This window comes from Elephas maximus, chromosome 22, assembly GCF_024166365.1.
Source record: "Elephas maximus indicus isolate mEleMax1 chromosome 22, mEleMax1 primary haplotype, whole genome shotgun sequence".
In the NCBI taxonomy this organism is placed as follows: Eukaryota; Metazoa; Chordata; class Mammalia; order Proboscidea; family Elephantidae; genus Elephas; species Elephas maximus.
This window is the reverse complement of record NC_064840.1, coordinates 11,068,662-11,081,439: the sequence shown is the minus strand read 5'-3', so window position 1 is coordinate 11,081,439 and position 12,778 is coordinate 11,068,662. Positions and strand designations below refer to the sequence as shown.

Sequence of the window (12,778 nt, the reverse complement as noted above, 5' to 3'; positions counted from 1 at the left end):
AAAAGTTTACAAATCAACTCAGTCTCTCATACAAAAATTTACATATACCTTGCTGTACATTCCTAATTGCTCTCCCCCTAATGAGATAGGACAGTCCTTCCCTCCACGTGTCTATTTGGCCAGCTTCTGGCCCCTCTGCCCTCTCATCTCCCCTCCAGACAGGAGATGCCAACATAGTCTCATGTGTCTACTTGATCCAAGAGGCTCGTTCTTCACCAGTGTCATTTTCCATCCCATAGACCAGTCCAATCCCTGTCTGAAGAGTTGGCTTTGGGAATGGTTCCTGTCTTGGGCTAACAGAAGATCTGGGGACCATGGCCTCCGCGGTCTTTCTAGTCCCAGTCTGACCATTAAGTCTGGTCTTTTCACGAGAATTTGGGGTCTGCATCCCACTGCTCTCCTGCTCCCTCAGGGGTTCTCTGTTGTGTTCCCTGTCAGGGCAGTCATCGGTTGTGGCCAGGCACCATCTAGTTCTTCTGGTCTCAGGCTGATGTAGTCTCTGGTTTATGCAGCCCTTTCTGTCTCTTGGGCTCATGATTACCTTACGTCTTTGGTGTTTTTCATGCTTCCTTGCTCCAGGTGGGTTGAGACCAATTGATGCATCTTAGATGGCCACTTGCTAGCGTTTAAGACCCCAGACGCCACTGTCCAAAGCGGGATGCAGAATCTTAATAGATTTCACTATGGCAATTGACTTAGATGTCCCCTGAAACCATGGTCCCCAAACCCCTGCCCCGGTACGCTGGCCTTCGAAGCATTCAGTTTATTCAGGAAACTTCTTTCCTTTTGGTTTAGTCCAGTTGTGTTGACCTCTCCTGTATTGTGTGTTGTCTTTCCCTTCACCTGAAATAAAGCTTATCTACTATCTAGTTAGTGAAAACCCCTCTCCCACCCTACCTCCCTCCCTCCCCCTTCTGGTAATCGTCAAAGAATATTTTCTTCTCTGTTTAAACTATTTCTCGAGTTCTTATAATAGTGGTCTCATACGATATTTGTCCTTTTGCAACTGAATAATTTCACTCAGCATAATGTCTTCCAGATTTCTCGGTGTTATGAAATGTTTCATGGATTCATCATCGTTCTTTATTGATGCATAGTATTCCATTGTGTGAATATACCGTTATTTATTTATCCATTCATCTGTTGATGGGCACCTTGGTTGCTTCCAACTTTTTGCTATTGTACACAGTGCTGCAGTGAACATGGGTGTGCATATATCTGTTCGTGTAAAGGCTCTTATTTCTCTAGGATATATTCCAAGGAGTGGGATTGCTGGATCATATGGTAGTTCTATTTCTAGCTTTTTTTTTTTTCTAGCTTTTTAAGGAAGCACTAAATCGATTTCCAAAGTGGTTGTACCATCTGACATTCCCACCAGCAGTGTAGAAGTGTGAAAATCTCTCCACAGCCTCTCCAACATTTATCATTTTGTGTTTTTTGGATTAATGCCAGCCTTGTTGGAGTGAGATGAAATCTCATTGTAGTTTTGATCTGCATTTCTCTAATGGCTAATGATCGTGAACATTTCCTCATATATCTGTTAGCTACCTGAATGTCTTCTTCAGTGAAGTGTCTATTCATATCTTTTGCCCATTTTTTAATAGGGTCATTTGTCTTTTTGCAGTTGAGTTTTTGCAGTATCATGTAGATTTTAGAGATCAGGCACTGATCAGAAATGAGATAGCTAAAAACTTTTTCCCTGTCTGTAGGTAATCTTTTTACTCTTTTGGCGAAGTCTTTGGATGAGCATAGGTATTTGATTTTTAGGAGCTCCCAGTTATCTAGTTTTTCTCCTGCATTGTTAGTAACGTTTTGTATGCTGTTATGCCATGTTTTCGGGCTCCTATTTTTTCTTCCATGATGGTTATCATTTTAGATTTTATGTTTAGGTCTTTGAACCATTTTGAGTTCGTTTTTGTGCATGGCATGAGGTACGGGTCTTGTTTTCTTTTTTTGCAGATGGATATCCAGTTATGCCAGCACCATTTGTTAAAAAGACTGTCTTTTCCCCAATTAACTGACTTTGGGCCTTTGTCAAATATCAGCTGCTCATATGTGGATGGATTTATGTCTGGATTCTCAATTCTGTTCCATTGGTCCATGTATCTGTTGTTGTACCAGTACCAGGCTGTTTTGACTACTGTGGCGGTACAATAAGTTATAAAATCAGCTAGAGTGAGGCCTCCCACTTTGTTGTTCTTTTCAGTAATGCGTCTCTTGCCCTTCCATATGAATTTGGTGATGTTTCTCCATCTCATTAAAAATGTCCTTGGAATTTGGATCGGAATTGCATTGTATCTATAGATCACTTTTGGTAGAATAGACATTTCTACAATGTTAAGTCTTCCTATCCATGAGCAAGGTATGTTTTTCCACTTACGTAGGTCTCTTTTGGTTTCTTGCAATAGTGTCTTGTAGTTTCCTTTGTATAGGTCTTTTACATCTCTGGTGAGATTTATTCCTAAGTATTTTATCTTCTTGGGGGCTACTGTAAACGGTATTGATCTGGTGATTCCCTCTTTGATGTTTTTTGTTGGTGTAGAAGAATCCAACTGATTTTTGTGTGTTTATTTTGTATCCTGATACTCTGCTGAACTCTTCTATTAGTTTCAATGTTTTTTTGTGGATTCTTTAGGGTTTTCTGTGTATAAGATCATGTCGTCTGCAAATAGAGATACTTTTACTTCTTCTTTACCAATCTGGATGCCTTTATTTCTTTATCTAGCCTAATTGCTCTGGCTAGGAAGTCTGGTCTTTTTTGTGAGTTAGAATTTTATTCTACATTTTTCTCCAGCTCTGTCTGGGACCCTCTATTGTGATCCCTGTCAGAGCAGTCAGTGGTGGTAGCTGAGCACCACCTAGTTGTACTGGACTCAGCCTGGTAGAGGCTGTGGTAGTTGTGGTCCATTAGTCCTTTGGACTAATCTTTGCATTGTGTCTTTAGTTTTCTTCATTCTCCCTTGCTCCCTAGGGATGAGACCAGTGGAGTATCTTAGATGGCCCCTCACAGAGTTTTAAGACCCCAGACGCTACTCACCAAAGTAGAATGTAGAACATTTTCTTTGTAAACTGTATTATGCCAATTGAGCTAGATGTTCCCCGAGACCATGGTCCCCACGGCCCTCAGCCTAGCAATTCAGTCCCTCAGGGAGTCTGGATGTGTCTATGGAGCTTCCATGACTTTGCCTTGGACAAGTTGTGCTGGCTTCCCCAGTATTGTGCACTGTCTTACCCTTCACCAAAGTTAACTGCTTGTCTATTGTCCGTTTAGTGTTTTTCCATCCCCACTTGTCCCCTCCCTTGTAACCATCAAAGATTGTTTCTTTTTGTGTGTAAACCTTTTCATGAGTTTTTATAGTAGTGGTCTCATACAATATTTGCCCTTCGTGATTGACTTATTTCACTCAGCATAATGCCCTCCAGATTCATCCAGGTTGTGAGATGCTTCACAGATTCATCAATGTTCTTTATCTTTGCATAATACTCCATTGTATGTATGTACTATAGTTTATTTATCCATTCATGTATTGATGGACATCTAGGTTGTTTCCATCTTTTTGCTGTTGTGAACCATGCTGCAGTGAACACGGTGTGGATATATCTATTCATGTGACGGCTCTTATTTCTCTAGGACATATTCCTAGGAGTGGAATTGCTTGATCTTATGGTATTTCTATTTCTAGCTTTCTAAGGAAGTGCCATATTGTTTTCCAAAATGGTTGTACCATTTTACATTCCCACCAGCAGTGCATAAGGGTTCCAATCTCCCCACAGCCTCTCCAACATTGGTTATTTTCTGTGTTTTTGATTCGTGCCTGTACAGGCAGGCAGAGGTTTTTGTCTGCATTGTTCCATTGCTGTGTCCCCAATACTTAGAACAACAGAAAGATTTATTGAATACACAGTAGCTGCTCCGTAAATATTTCTAATTGAATCAATGAACACACACACGTGCACAAGCACACTTCTTGGCTAGGTGACTTGCAGTTGATAAACATTCAATAAATGGTATTTGCTATTATTTTTATTGTTATGATAATAAATTGGACCATAACCCTCTCACCAGGAACACAGAAGGAAGTCAAGGAGGCTGGGACCCTGATGTCTTGTCTAAATCTCTTCTGAGAGATTTCGATTGTTAGTGAGAGGCTGGAAGTATGATCTATGATGGAAGAGAAAACACAGAATAGTGGGAGGGTGGGGTGAGGGGACCTGGATCCTGGTTCTGGATCTGACACCAATTCACTGAGGACCGAGGGGCCCATCTGGGAATGAGGGGTTGGCCCTGGATGGGGATGACTCTGGAGCCCAGTTTCCTGAGGCTACACTGCCTTCACAGGATGGTGCACGTCCATTCCTCTTCTGCCTGTGGAGTGGACACTGTCTCGTGCGTGATGTGTCTACGGCTCTGCACGTAACTCCGGAAGGCCCCACCCATGTAGTCTTTTTCAGGCTGGAAGAGTAAAACACATGATCGCATCAGGGGGTGGCACTGGGTCTCAGTGGCCCTTTTTGGTGAACATTGTGATGTGCCACCTGGATCCCCTTTTCAAAGAAGACTTGTTCCTAGCTGCTGGGAAGGCGGCTGGCAGATGGCCTTGAGATGTCAGCCCCTTTCGAGGGTGCCTGAGCTGCAGAGAAGGAGTCCTTGGGTGGTGCAAAAGGTTCAGGATAACTGAAAGGTTGGAAGTTTGAGTCCACCCAGAGGTGCCTCTGAAGAAAGGTCTGGCGATCTGTTTCCAAAAAATCAGCTATTGAAAAGGAGCACAGTTCTACTCTGACACACATGGGGTCGCAGTAAGTCAGAGTTGGCAACTGGTAACTGGTCAGCTTCAGAGAGTGGTTCTTGGGACACAGCAATGAACAAAACAAAACTCCCGTCACGTGCCTTTGTGTGTGTGTGTGTGTTGGCAGGGGAAGACAGACAATAAACAATCAAAGAAACTAGCTCAGCTTTGATGAATGCTGCTTGAGGCCACGCCACTTCCTGAGTTGCTCACATGATCCCTGTTGGGGGTAAAGGCCTGACCACCTGGGTCTACTGTGGGACCGCTCTGAAGTGTCATTTGAGCTCCTAGGCTCTCCGTGGGGTCGCCGTGTCACTGGGGCTGCATCACGGCTCCACGTCTCCCTCTGACCAGTCCTGTTTCCCTTCCCAAATGCACTGGTTCCAAGTTCACTCCCCCCATAAACATTCTGCATGCTACACTCCATCCCAGGGGCTGCTTCAGGGGGAACCAGCCTGCAACATCGTCAATCCCCGACCTCAGAGTGGTCTCACAGAAAGACCCCTCCTCTGGGAGTGGAAAGACCCAAGATCATATCCTTCTGCACCTGTTTAGCTGTGTGACATGGCTCAGGTCACTGAGGTGCTCTGAGTTTCCCGTTTGTTAGATCATAGGTGGGGATGCTGTAAGGCAGACCGTTTAGCACAGTGCAGTGAGCACTGGTTTTGGAGTCCCCAGAGTTTGAATCCCAGTGCCACCACTTCCTAGCTGAGTGTCCTTAAGCCAGTGATTTCCCCTCTCTGGGTCTCAGTTTCCTCATCTGTCAGATGGGGATGATAGAAAACATAGCTCATAGGGTGGCTATGAGGATTCGATGAGATAATATCTATTAGAAGGTTTAGGATGGAGCCCGAGCCCACAGCAGGTGCTCACTCTGTGGTGATTGTCATGATTTATTCTTCTTTCTGTGAGCTGATTGAAGCTGTCAGAAAAGTTACCTCAGGCCAAGGAGGCATTAATTAAAGAATGTGCTCTGGACAAGGAACCTGAGAATTCCAGGAACCCTCTGCTTGGGGCCAAAATGACTGTAAAATATGGAGCAGAGCCTGTGACTATAGGAATAGGAGATAATTTCTTAGGGAAGAATGGTCTCCAGCTTCAGGCCCCAAGCTGTGTGCAGGGGGCTGGGGGGAGTGGAGGGCAGGGAAGAGGTACGAGGTCTTACCGGCACATTCCAGGAGCCCACGAGAGACCCATCCCAATTCTGAAAGCAGGGGTAGCTCAGCCAGACTAAAGCCTCCCCGGCCAGCCTCCGCCAACTGTCTGGGTGTCCGTCACCCAAATTTCCTGTAGGGTCCGCCGGGTCTAGAATCACAGGCCTGGAGACAAGGGTCAGAGAGGGACAAGTGAGGGGTTGGGGCTGGATCTGGAAAGACTAGGTGGCCCTGGAAGAGCAAAGCACCAGGCTGGGACAGGCTACAACTTGGGCACCAGGAAGGGCCCAGCAGGGCACTGCTCTTCGGGGCTTGTGGAGTGGCCTGCCTGACGATGGGCAGTGAACATGAGGAGAGACACCTGGAATTTGGGAGCTGATAAGCCTGGGTTTGACTTGCATGTCACCCTTTATTAATGGTGTGCCATTGGGCAAGTCATTTGACCTCTCTAAGCAGCTGTCAAGAAAGACCTGGCAATCTGCTCCTGTAAAGGTTACAGCCTAGGGAACCCTATGGGGTAGTTCTACTCTGTCCCATGGGATTGCCGAGTTGACTCTATGGCACCCAGCAATGACAACAAGCCACGTGGGGGATAGGGTACCTGGGTTTCTGCAGCTGATTGATCAGATATTGTTCAATAACGGGGTTTTCAAAGTCGTAATACTTTGTCCAGTAGATGCAAAGCAGTCTGTAGTCCAGGACTAATTCCAAGACAGTCCGGAACCCCTGTGCTGTGTTGAAGTCTGTTTTGTTGCTCCCACGCTCCCAAGCGTAGACAGTCAGGAGCTCAAGGGCGTATTGTGCTGGCAGTGGCTTCCCCAGGTTCTTCTTACACTGAGAAGATGAAAAAGGATCAGAAAAATGTGTTTGTCCCACATTTGTGTGAAGCACAGGGCTTGATACATGGTATGGTGCCACGGTGAAGAGCGGGGGTCAGCAGGTCCAGCCTACCACTTTTTTTTTTAATTGTGCTTTAGATGAAGGTTTACAGAGCAAATTAGTTTCTCATTAAACAATTAATACACATATTATTGTTTTGTGACATTAGTTGCCAACCCCGCGACATGTCAACATTTTCCCCTTCTCGACCTTGGGTTCCCCATTTCCATTCATCCAGCTTCCCTGTGTCCTCCTGCCTTCTCGTCCTTGCCCCTGGGCTGGTGTGCCTATTTAGTCTCGTATACATGGTTGAGCTATGTGTATTATTGTTTGTTTTATGTGCCTGTCTAATCTTTGGCTAAAGGGTGAACCTCAGGAGTGACTGCAGTACTGAGTTAAAACGGTGTCCAGGGGCCATTCTCTCGGGGTTTCTCCAGTCTCCATCAGACCAATAAGTCCAGTCTTTTTTGTGGGAGTTAGAATTTTGCTGTATGTTTTTCGTTAGCTCCATCCAGGACCCTCTATTGTGATCCCTCTCAGAGCCCAAGACATGGTTTTGAAAAGGAAGTTTTGTTGGAACAAAGCCATGCCCATTCATCTATGTACAGTCTATGGCAGCTTTCACACTACAGAGACTAGCTGTGACAGTGACCACGTGGATCACAAAGCCTAAAATATTTACTATCTAGCCCTTTACAGGAGCCCTGGTGGTGCAGTGGTTAAGAGCTCTGGCTGCTAACCAAAAGGTCCGCAATTTGAATCCGTCAGCTGCTGCTTGGAAACCCTATGGGGCAGATCTACTCTGTCCTGTAGAGTCTCCGTGAGTCAGAATCGAGTCAACCAGAGCCCTTTACAGAAAAATGTTGCCAATCCCTGGTTAAGACCGTGAGCTTTGGATTCTGACCTATGTGGGTTGGCATCCCAGTCCCACTACTGTCTGATCCTGGGCAGGGCAGCTTACACTCTTGGGGTCCCAGTTTTCTCGTCTTCCAAGTGAGTGGTAATAATGGCAGCCGCCTCCTAAGGCGGAGGTGGAAATGCACTGAGATGAAGGACTGGTAGTGGCCCTAAGAGACTCAAGGAAGCAAAGAAAATCCTCTCTGGTGGGAGATACGTCGTTCAGAACCTCAGATTATTTCGTAACTCTTTTTCAAATACAACTACCACGCTACTCCTTTTGCAGATGAGACAGAAGCACAGAGAGGTTAAGTTGCTTGTTCAAGGTCAGACAGCCTAGAAGCGGGTGGAAGGGAAACCTGAAGGCATACTTGTTCGAAGCCTTTGCCTGATCTACCCTCTGAAGAGTGTGGAGGAGTCTGTGAGTGTGTGTGTGTAGTTCTAACATTCATTCACTCAACAGTTATTTATTGAGCACCTATTAAGTGTCAGGCACTGTTCAGGAGTCTTGGGATAGAGCAGTGAACAAAATCCCCTTACTTCATGTTCCTTTATTTGCTGGGAGACAGTAAATAACCAACCATAAACTAGCTCAGTTTTGATGAATGCTGTGAGGAAAAATAAAGTTGCATAAAGGGAGTGGTGGGTGGGTGGGTGGGCTATTTTAGCCCTGATAGGACAGTGGTTAAGTGCTTGGCTGCCAACTGAAAAGCCGGCGGTTGGAACCCACCAGCGGCCACGCAGGAGAAAGATGGGGCAGCCTGTTTCTGTAAAGAATGCAGCCTGAGAAACCCTATGGGGCAGTTCTGCTTTGTCCTGCAGGGTTGCTATGAGTTGGAATCCACTCGACAGCAGTGGCAGTCAGGGAAGATTTCTCAGAGGTGGTGACATTTGAGCTAAGATTTAAAAGAAACGAGAGAGAGGAGCCAGGTGGCCAAGGTGGGGGGTGAGCTTTCCAGGAAGGGTAATGGCAAATGCAAAGGCCCTGAGGCTGGAGCAGATCTGCCCTACTGGAGGGACGACGAGGAGGACAGCGAGGAGGACAGCGTGGCTGGTGTGGAGGGAGGAAGGGGGAGGGAGCGGGGGGCTCAGAGAGGCAGAGGGCGGCCCGAGAGCCTCCCGTGATGACTTAGACCAGGAGACGTGTGAGAGACGTGGCGGCAACTGATGAACTATGCATATATGAATACAGGACTGAAATAATTTGCTAGACGGGGCTGAGGTATGAAAAAGAGGGGTGTCGAGAAAGGTCCAAGGACTTTGGCAGGAGTCTGGAATGACTGGGTTGCCATTTGCAGAGATGGGGAAGTCTCCTGAAAGGAATGAGGTCCCCTGGGACCCACCCCAGTCCCCACCCTCCCTCCCTTCTTCTTCTTCCTCCCCTTTCCCTTCTTCCTGTCCTCTCCCCTCCTCCTTTTTCCCTCTTCCTTACTCTTTTTCCTCTTCCCTTCACCCCCTCTCCTTTTTCCTCTCTTCTTCTCCCCTCAGCTCTCTCCTTCTCTTTCCCTTCTTCTTTCCCCTCCTACTCTCTTTTCTCTCTCTCCTCCCCTCCTTCTCCTCTCCTCTCCTCTCTTCTCTCCCTCCCTTCACTCCTCCCTTGCTCCCTGCCTGCATAGGGCCCACAGGGGCCTGGCGGGAGGGCTGTACCTCTTGGTACCAGTACTTGACCAGGCGGATGAGGCTCTTCAGCTTGGTGGGACGCTGCTTCAGGAAGGCTCGCTGAAGCTCTGTGAAGCAGGTGGAGAACTCGCCCCCCCGGGAGCACTCACGGATGAGCTGGACGTAGATTTGGGGGTCAGGTTTGTAGTCTTTAGTCACCTGACCTGTTAGGGATGAATCCATCACTTTAGGATGTCAGCTCTTCTCTGAGGTTCCTTCTGTCTCTCTGGGGAGACAAACTCGCTGGCTATGGGGTACAGTGAAAGGGGCAGCAGGCCCACAGCTGAAACGTCTGAGGTCCAGTCCCCAAACCCCCTTCTCCCATTTCCAGTGCCACTGCCCTGCCCAAGCCACCATCGCCTCCTCACTGGTTCCCACAGCCCGTGCTCCACCTAGCACCAAGGGGTCTTCTAAAATCTGATGACTCCACTTTTTGCTTCCCATCAGAGCTAGAATAAAATCCTAAGTCACCACAGTGGCCTACAACACCTGGTATGATCTGGCCCCTGCTACTGACTTTAAGCCAGTTCTATGCTGCCCCCATTTTTAGAAAGAAAATGTACACACCTTGCCACACGCAGAACTGGTAAGCCTTGCGGATGTTCTGTAAGAAACGTCTTTGTCCACAAACAGACAAACAAACAAACAACAAAAACCCAAACCAGTTGCCGTGAGTCAATTCCCACTCCTGGGGACCCCACGTGTGCCGAGTACAACTGTTGCTCCACAGGGTTTTCAATGGCTTTGGACTTTTGGAAGTAGATCGCCAGGCCTTTCTTCCAAGGGTCCTTTGGGTAGATTCAAACTGCCAATCTTTTAGTTAGCAGCCAAGCACTTAATCAAATTGTGTTAATTTGCTGCTTAATGTGTGTCCCATGACTGATTATGATCTTTTTCATTCTTGCCCCCCAAAACAGAAACCAAACCTGTTGCTGTTGAGTCGATTCCGACTCATAGTGACCCTATAAGACGGAGTAGAACTACCCCGTAGGGTTTCCAAGGAACGCCTGGTGGATTCAAACTCCCGACCTTTTTGTCAGCACCCATAGCTCTTAACCACTACGCCACCAGCATTTCCATTCTTGCCCCTGGAGAGGCTATAACATCACCTTCCACTTTGAAGGGATGTCCTGGTTTGATAAAGCTTTCATATTGTGTGAGACATCTGCTCAGGAACAGAGAAAAAAAAGGAGGCCGTGTCAGAGGTCAAGGGCTGAGACCTCTTGTGGCTGGGAGCACTCACCCAGGGCGTCAAAGGCAGGCAGCACATCAAAGTTCACACACTTGTTTTGGTAGTGGGAACTTAGCATGAAGCTAAGCACGCGGGGGTTTTCCCATTTACTCTGGACCTCAAATTCCACGTCAAACTCTTCTTCCCTTTGGCAGGCTTCCAACTGTTTTCTGATTTCCTCAATGAATATTCCCCGGCGCTTTAGCTGCTGCTGAAAACTTGTGAGATTGCTGAGGAAGACCACGAGGTCAGCGTCAGATCGGCCTCTGAGAGCGGTGCCTTTGCCGGAGGAGCCACCCTAAATAAGATCATGAGAATAATGACCGACACTAATTGAGAAGAGCCTCCCTAAATACAATGACCAGGACAATCACTAACATTGCTTAGTGCTTTTTTTTTTTTTTTACTGTTCTCAGGCCATTGCAAGTCTTAACTCCTGTAAACCTCATAATGACTCTATGATTTAGGTATTATTATTCATTCCGATTTTACAGATGGGGAAACAGATGCTCGGAGAGATCATATAACCACTCCAATCACACAGCTAGTTGGTGCCAGAGGTGGGACCGACTTGGCTTCCTTTTTCCAGAGTCCATGTTCTTCTTCCCGGACCTTTACTATCTTATAACATATACCCCAGACTGGCCCAGGCTGAGTGTTTACACACATTATCTTACGTAATCCACATAGCCTTATGAGGGGTCAGGAATTATAATCCCCACTTTATGAAGAAGGAAATTGCAGCACAGAAAGGCTAAGTGACTTGCCAAGATCCTCCAGCCAGTGGGTGCTATCTACCTTCAAAACTTAGACTCAGCCGGCTCATGACACTGCAGAAATGTGAGTCGCAGGCTGGCCACTAGTTGCTGCTGTTCTTGTTAGTTGCCATCCGGTCTATCCTGACTCGTGGCGACCCCATGTGTGCAGAGTAGAACTGCTCCATAGGGTTTTCAAGGCTGTGAGCTTTTGGAAGCAGATAGCCAGGCCTATCTTCTGAGGAGCCTCTGGGTGGGTTCCAACCACCAACCTCTTGGCTAGGAGTCTAGCCCTTAACTGTTTGCACCACTCAAGGACTCCATAGCCACTAATTCGCAAGTTGTTTACCGGAGCTGGGCCTCAGTTTCCCTATCTCTAAAATGGCCGTGGCCTAGGACAGTGGTTCATCACTTTCATCTGGGGCACTTGTTTAAAATTCAGGTGGAGGACCTCACCCCAGAATCTCTTTGAAACAGCTATGGTTATAACTTTGGTGTAGATAAATGAGAAACCACCAGCCCCAAAGACCTCACCCCTTCCTTCTAACTTTCATACCCCCCGTTCTACATTTTTGTTTTCTCTCCACGGGCACTCTTGTCCATTCAGCCACCCCTTCCCCAGGCAGGCGGGCAGGCCTGGGCTTACCTTCACAACCTTGGACACCCGCACAGATCCGATGAAGCACCTTTCCTTCAGGAAGCTACAGATGGTGTCAACGGCTTCTCTGACCTGCATGCGGAACAGTGTGTCTGGCAGGAGATGGTCTTCGATGAACTTGTCCAGATTCCTGGCCGGGGTGTATCTGAGTTCCCCCATGACGCTCGGGGGTGGGCAGGAGAGCCAGTGATGGTGGAGCTGGCGCCTGGGACCTGTTAGTCTTTTTGCTCTGCAGGCTGAGTGTGGACTCCGTTACTTTCGTTTCCCGGGAAAGGAAGAACCTCTGGTCCTGGCACCTCCCCTTAGCAAATTAAAGCCTCCAAAGGATCCTCCTCTGCCCTCTGATTGGACTCTTACCAGCCCTCCCTGCTCGCTCCTCCACCCTCTGAAACTTCCTCTCCTACCATCAGCTTACAGCAAGGCCTCAGCTGTGAAAAATCATCCCTAAAAACAGATTTTTGTTTTCTTTCTTTGTCTTTTTTGTTGCTGACAAAATTGCTTCATAGTTTCTTATGGTTTTTACAGCAATGCATGCATAGGACGATCACCCATAATCGAAAACTAGGTCTACTGTTACAGACATCTTGACACAGATCCTTTCAGGTTTTTCTATGCACACACACACACGCACGCACGCACGCACGCACGCACGCACAGGGTTCTCTTTTTATTTTTAAATGGCATCATAGTATACTTTTTACGTCAAAATATATTTCCATGAATATAGTTTCAAAGCCATTTAAAAAAAAAAAGAGGGA

General features: G+C 47.0%; 1 protein-coding gene across 2 annotated transcripts in view; it reads right to left on the bottom strand.

The window, feature by feature from the left end:
* Window positions 1-12,286, bottom strand: part of LOC126066043 (2'-5'-oligoadenylate synthase 1-like) — a 37,567-nt gene extending 25,281 nt beyond the window's left edge. The window contains exons 1-6 of one of the 2 annotated variants that reach the window (XM_049866872.1): window positions 12,009-12,286; window positions 10,620-10,905; window positions 9,365-9,540; window positions 6,543-6,775; window positions 5,953-6,106; window positions 4,007-4,453 (exon numbers count right to left, since the gene is read on the bottom strand). In XM_049866872.1, coding sequence (XP_049722829.1) covers window positions 4,334-4,453; window positions 5,953-6,106; window positions 6,543-6,775; window positions 9,365-9,540; window positions 10,620-10,905; window positions 12,009-12,179 — 1,140 coding nt within the window. In that variant the 5' untranslated portion in view covers window positions 12,180-12,286 and the 3' untranslated portion in view covers window positions 4,007-4,333. Of the gene's footprint in view, window positions 1-4,006; window positions 4,454-5,952; window positions 6,107-6,542; window positions 6,776-9,364; window positions 9,541-10,619; window positions 10,906-12,008 lie in introns of those variants that run through there. The other variant, XM_049866874.1, reaches the window with a different exon arrangement.
* Window positions 12,287-12,778: the final 492 nt, after the last annotated feature.